The sequence below is a fragment of the Microtus ochrogaster genome, chromosome 19 (genome assembly GCF_000317375.1).
Source record: "Microtus ochrogaster isolate Prairie Vole_2 chromosome 19, MicOch1.0, whole genome shotgun sequence".
NCBI classification, from domain to species: Eukaryota; Metazoa; Chordata; class Mammalia; order Rodentia; family Cricetidae; genus Microtus; species Microtus ochrogaster.
Window position 1 is genome coordinate 17,919,973 of NC_022021.1, and position 8,032 is coordinate 17,928,004.

The 8,032-nt window shown below is 43.8% G+C and overlaps 1 protein-coding gene across 1 annotated transcript in view; it reads left to right on the plus strand.

Moving 5' to 3' along the window:
* The window catches only part of Adgrv1 (adhesion G protein-coupled receptor V1), a 549,406-nt gene that overhangs the window by 196,081 nt on the left and 345,293 nt on the right, over window positions 1-8,032 (plus strand). Inside the window, exons 71-73 of the mRNA XM_026783832.1 lie at window positions 2,827-2,970; window positions 5,126-5,300; window positions 7,386-7,521. Of these exons, the coding sequence (XP_026639633.1) occupies window positions 2,827-2,970; window positions 5,126-5,300; window positions 7,386-7,521 (455 nt within the window). The remainder of the gene's footprint in view (window positions 1-2,826; window positions 2,971-5,125; window positions 5,301-7,385; window positions 7,522-8,032) is intronic.

Below are 8,032 nucleotides of genomic sequence, written 5' to 3' on the forward strand. Positions count from 1 at the left end.
GGCTTTTAATCTTTAAGATCATCTATGAACAAGGGAAGATTCTATCAGATTCTGAAAGCTAAAAGCATCCTTAATGTTGGTCTAATGCCAGTATTTATTTGTTTATTTATTTATTTATTTATTTATTTATTTCTCTCTCCCTCCCTCCCCCCCTCTCTCTTTCCCTCCCTCTTTCCTTTCTTCCTTTCTTTTTCAACTGACACAAGATGGAGTCAGTTGGGAAGAGGGACTTTCAGTTGGGAAATGTTCCTCCATAAGATTAGCCTGTAGGCTCCTGGCACTAGGGGATATGGAACTTGAACTAGCCATCTCCTGCAAGCAGACAAGACTTTCGGAGGAGGGACTGGAATGGACCCCAATCCAAGTACATAACCTCTGACCTACAATTAGCCATGCCTAGAAGATATGCTGGCACAGTAATTATGGGAATGGCCAACCAATGACTGGTCGAGCTTGAGACCCATACTATAAGGGGGGGGGGCACCCCTGACACTGGCTGAATGCCAGGATGAGAGGGTAAAACAAAACATAACTACTAAAAAAGAAAAAAAGAAGCCAGTGAAATGATTTTTAATGATATTCTGCTACGCTCATAAGTTGGTGCCTAGCCCAACTGTCATCAGAGAGGCTTTATCCAGCAGCTGATGGAGGCAGATGCAGAGACCCATAGCCAAACATTAGGAGGATCATGCAAAGAGGTGGAGGAAAGATTGTAGGAGCCACAGGGTTCAAGGACATCACAAAGCCACAGAATCAACTAACCTGGGCTCATAGGGGTCCACAGAGTCTGAACCAACAACCATGGAGTCTGCATGAGACTGACCTACGGCCTCCCTCTGCACATATGTTTAGTGTAGCTTGGTCTTCTTGTGGGAGCAGGGGCTGTCTCTGAGTCTGTTAGCTGTTTTGGGAACCTTTCTTCCTACTAGGTTGCCTTGTCCAGGCTTAATAGGAGAGGGGGTATCTAGACTTACTGCAACTTGTCATGCCATGGCTGACACACGTGGGAGGCAGTACTTCTCTGAAGAAAAAGGAGGAAGAATGGATGGGGAGAAGAAGTGGAGAGGTTGGGAGAGGATTGGTAGGAGAGGAGGGAGGAGGGTAAACTGTGATTGGGCTTGGAAAAATAATTGATTGCATAATAAAAATAACTAGACCATAGGCATCATAAATGCTGTTTGGCATTTTCTGGATTAATGATTCCAATAGAAAAGCCCAACTCAGTGTGGGCAGTTCCATCCCTCAACTGCTGCATAAGAGATCAGGTTGAACAAGCCACAAGGAGCAAGCCAGTAAGCGGTGGTCCTCCATGGCCTCTGCTTCAGTTCCTGCCTCTAGGTCCCTGCCTAGAGTTCCTGCACTGATGGATGTGACCTGGGTGTTGGGAGCTGAAATAAGCCTGTCCTCCTCCCCATGTCGCTTTTGGTCAGGGTGTTTATCACAGGGATACAAACCTTAGCTAAGACTTCCAGTAACAGTTAATCACAAACGCGTGGTATGGAAAGTCAGCTGCACAGATAGGATAGGATCTTCAATTGTTTGTCTGAAAACTTATTTATTTACTTATTATGTTTATGAGTGCTTTACCTGTAGGTCTGTCTGGGTTCCTGACGCCCAAAAGCCAGAAGAGGGCATCAGATCCCCAGGAACTGGACTTATAGATAGTTGTGAGCTGCCATGTGGGTGCTGGGAATTAAACGTGGGTCCTTTAGATAGGAAGCAAGTGCTCTTAACCTCTGAGCCATCTCTATAGCATGCTCTTAAGTGGTTTTTAATTGTGTGCAACGTTTATCAAACATGATATATATGTCTCTGTGTATGTATATCTATATGTACATATAAATATATTCTAACATATATGACCCAAACATGATTCATGTTCAACTATAATGTCAGTTGCCCCAGGTCTTGTGTGTATTGAACAGGCCTAGGCAGGAAAGGTCACATAAATGACTTGGTACTTTACAATACCACCTGATCCTTTATTCGTCATGAAATTGGAATAAAGCCTCATTAGCTGCCCAGCCATTGGTTGATGTAGATGGGAACGGGACCTCTGGGAAAGGTGAATGTCTTTGTTGGGACTTACAATGTTGTGGTTTGCTTGCTTAGCATTGACCCAAAAGTTTTGTTTAGAGAATGTCATCTTGAGAGAATGAAATCTGTACTTTCTTATGTTGCACGTTTTGAAGCCATGCTGTTTTGTGGGTCTAAGGGCAGGATTATGTTGAAGTTCACGGTGGGAAAAGGCTGTGATGCTCCACAGGCAAGATGCAATGTTTTTAGGAATGTTCCTGGTTTGGTACTGAGTTGGGCTGAGCCGTCATCATAGCTGTGTTTGGATGAGAAGATACACCACAGGTTCCAGACAGCCCTAGTCTGACAACAGCTTTTGAGCCCAGGATGGCCTGTGAGCCCAGGATGGCCCAGCTTGCTAGATGCTAAACTTTGACATGCATCATCTAGCACCAGTGCTTATGATTTTTATTTGCACAAAGTATTGAAATGACAAGGGTGTCCATGTCACTGTCCATTCCGGGTGGCTATCTTTAGAATCATTTGTTACTGCTTAAGGGAGAGGGAGGAAGTGGGTCTCCCTGGGCTGGCTGCCTTCACTTCACCATGTGCTTCCTGTCCCATTCTTCGCACATGTTGTAAGTTTGTGTGTTTATTCTCTACCACCACAGCTGCACACCACCCTCTAAAAATACCTGGAAGGCCTGCACCCACGGAACTGCCTTCTACTCACGGAACTTAGGCCGTGTGCTGTGACCCAGGCCACATGCCTCTACTTCACTCTGAAGATTGTCTAACCTTTGTTTCCAGGTCTTTCTACCCCTGGGCTCTAATTTCACTGTGCAGCTGGTGTCTGTGGTGCTTCTGAGTGAACCTCTCTATGGATTGCCAACAATTCTCCAGGAAGCAAAATCTGCCATCCTTCCCGTTCCCGAGGAAGCTGCCAATTCTCAGGTAATTGGCTCTGGGTGTAGTTCTCTCAGCCAACCACAAGAGGGCAGCACGAACAGGAAGACTAAGGTCTTCAAGAATTAATTATTTTTTATATGCTTTTTTGTTCTTTTTCTTTGTGAGCTGAATGCAGTGAAGTTTGGTCATGTTCGCTCTCTTCTCCTTCCCCATAATGCCGCAAGCTGTATGCCTCACCTCCCCACTCACTCACTTTCCTGTCCCCCTTTTTAAAATTTACCAAACTCAGTTTGTGCTGTGCATGTGTTTGGGGTGGGCCTGTCCATGGAAGTATGGTTGAGCAACCAGGAGAAGACTATGAAAGGGATTTTGGGGGTTTGTTTGCTTTTGTTTTTAGGATTTTAAAGTTCTAAACTTTCTCAAGTTTAAAATATACCTGTGAATATCAAAAGATCCATTATATAAAAACAATTTGTCAATTTTCAATATTAGAATGTTTATGTGCCTTTTCAGCAGTGTGAAAGATTTTTTTCTTTTACAGATGGTCTAGAATATAAGGTCCTTTTAAAAGGACCAGTCACCTAAAGCCAAAATTTCTAAGTGTTGATGTTAAATCTTTAATATTGAGGCATTTCATGCTAATAATTAAAAATCAGAATGAAGCAGTGTAGAAGCTTTGATCTGCTGACAGTGTTCACTGTAATATCTGGTCTTTGCCTGACAGAAAGTCTGTGCTGATGCACGCCAGTGGGGGGGAGTGTTCTAACCCGAGTCTGCGAACTTCAAAGGCCTGCCAGAAACAAAACAAAAACCTTCCCTTTAGGTTCTTTCCAAAAAAAAAGGTGCTGCTGTGGCGTGAGTTTTCCCAAGCTGCTCCGAGAGGTAGCCCTGCCCCTGCCCAGCGACGATGGCAAGCCTGGCCTTGCAGGGGTGTGGCATGGGTCAGAGGACTGCATGGGGCATGGATGTGGATGATCTGAGGTCATTGGTGGATGTCCTTCAGCTGCTGCCTCCTGCACATCTCCACAGGGAATGAATTTATTCTGCCCCTAATCGAGTCCACGAACATTACAAACAACCAAAACAGACCATACATGGTGGCAAACACCTGTAATCCCAGGAGGCAGAGTCAGCTGATCGCTGTGTGACCAGCTAAGTCTACACAGTGTGTTCCAGGTCCAGGGCCACAGTAACCAGAGCCCTGGTTCCAGATAGAAAAGAGGCCTTTTAAAGTTCCATTGCTCTCTGGCTTCCAAAGTGTTGCTACGGATCTCCAGAAGTGTCCCTCAGGACATCCACGCTTGCAGATGTGCCCCATCAGAATTTTAAAAGGGAAGATATGTCTTCATCTACAATGTTGGTTTAGTGATAACTAGATTTCCCTGGTAATGAATGAGGGCAGGAGATGTAACTTGAGCTATTCGTTTAGAGAGTACAATACTGGAAATCAGGCTGATGTCCTATAAACCACAGATTAGAATGAACTTCAGCTCTAAATCATATACCCAGGAAGAGTTCCCCTCAACACGGATTCTTCCTTGATGATTGTGTGGAACAAATAGACAGACAGCAAGTGTACTGTATGTCTCACAGAAATATCAACATCACATGTGCCTCACAAAATAAACCAGAAACCTTAATATGCAGTCTTACTTTGAGGAAGAAGGACGGGCATGTTAAAACTGTGAGAGGCGATCTCAGTTCTAGAGAGACTGGAAGATTCCAGTGAACAAGCCACACTAAAATGTTCTCTAAGAACTGGCCGTGTGGGTCATGTCTGTTATCCTAGCTCTCTGGAAACTGAGGCAGGGAGATTGGGAGTTCAGTGTGACCCTCCACAATCTAGTGAGTTAGCCTCTTCAAAGGATGAATAAACGAGAGACACATAGCCACCACAAACTTTTTAAGCAATGTAATTTGCACTCTTTTGCTTTGATTTCATTTAATTATTATTACATTCATTTTTTGGATATTTTATAATTCAAACCATTACATATTTAAAAAGAAAGCTAGAAAGTATAATCTGAAGGATGGGCAGAATGAAATTTCAAATCAGATTTCCTTAAGTACTTCTTTTCTGAATATATTATCATATGTGGAAATAAATTGTATTATCCAAAGCGGAGTTACTATTTCACCCATGTTTCAGAGCCCAGGAGCATTTAGACAGGAGTTGAGTCCTCAAACTATCTTTCTTTAGGTTGGATTTGAATCCAGTGCTTTCCAACTCTTGGACATCACAGCCGGCACAAGCCAAGTCACGGTTTCTAGGAGGGGCACATACGGCAGGCTGTCTGTGGCCTGGACCGTAGGATACGCCCCTGGGTCAGACATCCCTGAGCCTGTTGTCATCGGCAACATGACGCCAACACTGGGTGAGTTGTGGCTCTTCTACCCCAGCTGCAGGGTGCTGTAAAAGTGATGGCTGTCCAGGGTCGTTCCTCCTCTGGACACAGCTGTGAGTCCTAATTCAGTGCGCCCAGGTGAGGTAGTGCTCCGTTGCATATCTATGGTGATATCTACTCCTTGGCGAGGAGGGGAGGAACTTTCCAATCAAATTGAAATGCTCTAATGCCAGGTCCAGTTGAGGAAGAGCGAGCACACGGCTCTGTCAAAGCTTTAGGAATTTGTTAAAAGTCACTTTCAGTATCTTGTTTGTCTGACACAGCGATAAAGAGACACAGCTTGCACCTATCACGTGTTCTCCAGCATTTATGACAAATGGGCAGGCGTCACTCCATGTACTTGAGTTTAAGTTGATGCCAGTAGCCCATTGAGAGCAGTAAGGTGTGGATGTTGGATGGTGTGACCTCAGCTGTGGTACTCAGAGCAGACTGCGGTTTCCCCTGATGGTAGTTGCGACCAACTCCCCATCTCTGTCTTAGAACTTTCCACCTCCCCCATTTACAGTGTTTCTTGCTCACCAGGCTAATGTTACTGTGACTCACAAATCTCAAGACTGATAAAAGAGCTGAGATCCATATTCCCTCAGTTGCAATGATGGTGTGTTCTGAGGCTTCATTAGGTGAGAAACTGAATGACAAGTGAAGCCCTTTAGAGGATGAGAACAGAATCGCGATACCAAATGACTGCAGTGTTCTATCAGCTGCCGTGGCGGTGGAAGTATTGGTCACTGTAGAATGAATTCGTCTACGACTTCATTGGAGATACCATGGCGCTAGAGTTGCCTTAGGCAGAGCATTTCACATCCATCACCTATGACCCCAGATAGAATGTATCAGCTACTGATGCTTCCTATTTTCTTTTTGGCTCATCCCATAAATTAAAGAGAGTTTATTATCTTTCTTACCTGCATCCCAGCCACTCTTTTCCACATTACTTATTGTTACTCTTCTGTCCTTTCTATCATTTGCATTGCTTGTCCGCCCATGTATAATGAGGCACTTATAGTCTGTGCATTGCTGTGTCCGCCCATGGATAATGAGGCACTTATAGTCTGTGCATTGCTGTGTCCGCCCAGGGATAATGAGGCACTTGCAGTCTATATGTAGGAATCTTCTTTATGTGCCTGTTGTGTGTGACTTTGTTTGAATGTAAATTTTTAAAATGTTTTAGTGAATTTTTAATAATTTGGTTAAACAAAAAAGGAAATCACAAATAGTGGGTATATATTTTTAAATCAATTAGATTACTCTTTTGAGATTTTATAATAACATTTGAGTATTAATGAATAATAAATATAATTCCTAAATCGATTGGCTGTTCTTAAGAGTTGTAATCTGTCTTACTCATGATATTTTCTTATAAAGTAATCTAAAGTAAAATACACATATTGTAATGTTTTACCCAAATTCTTGTTATGGCAATGTCTAGATTTAAACCAAATCTTAACATCAAACTTACAGGAAAACTTGCCTAACACAATTCTAGCCATTCTCTTTACAGTGCTTGATTTGGTAATTGGAGAGAAAGAGGGAGGAGAAGGAAAAAGAAAGAAAGAAAAGGGGAAGGAGGAGGGGAGAGGGAAGGATAGAGGGGAGGAGGGAGGGGAAGGGAAAAAAAAGGAAGCAGAGACTGAGAAACAAGGCTATGCAGCCTCAGGAAATATCTATAAATGTACTTATCTCTCATTCCATTTATTAAACATTTTATCTTTTTGGAACCAAATCAAATGTTGGAAAAGAAGTCATTTTAGAATGTGTTTTAGTGTCAAATTTCAGTTTTAGAAGCTCAAGTGGCCCAGAGAGGTGGCTCAGTGGTTAAGAGTACTGGCTGCTTTTCCAGAGGACCTAGGTTCCATTCCTGACACCCACTGGACTGCTCAGAACTGCCTGTGACTCATAGATCCCCTGGGATCTATGTCTTCTTCTGGCCTCCACAGCACCGCACACACACAGTACACAGACATGCATGCTGGCAGAATACCCATGCATATAGAATAGAATTTAAAAGACAGAGGTGAGCAGTGGTAAGACCTTTCTCCATCGTTCTTCTTCCAGGGAGTCTTTCCTTTCTGCATGGAGAACGGAGGAAGGGAATGGTGCTGTGGGCGTTTCCCAGCCCTGGCCGGCCAGAGGCCTTTGTCCTTCACCTGTCAGGCCTGAGGAGCAACACTGTGGGTGGAGCGCAGCTTCGGTACGGCCAGGGTAATTTCACCATCTGAAGAAATTATGTTGCAGTGTTTCCGTCAGACCTGAACAAGAGACCATGAGGTGCTCTGCCTTGATGCAGAGGCAGATGAATTTTGGTGTGGAGCAATGCATGGCTTGCAGCCAGACATGGAGGAGAGCACTTTCCCTAGCGACCCACCTTCTCTGCCTTGCAGCGAGCTCACCTTGACCTCCAGCCTCAGAACTGATGCTGGGACTCCCAGATTCTCTAATGATGCAGCTTCCTGTTTCGAAAAGCAGCTGTCCTCTGTGGAAGAGCTGCAAACTCGTATTTCCCCACGCCATTAAAAATATTCATAAAGGATCACAGTTAGTTAACTTGCTGAAATCAGTGGCTCATTACTGTTTAATTCTATTTAGCGGTGCTATTTATCTGTAATGACTGTTTACATAGAACCCAGTATACTTTCAGAAAACTGTGTTCTACCTAAACACAGTTGACTTTGCTCTTTTTTGGCATGGCCTTTGCCAGAATT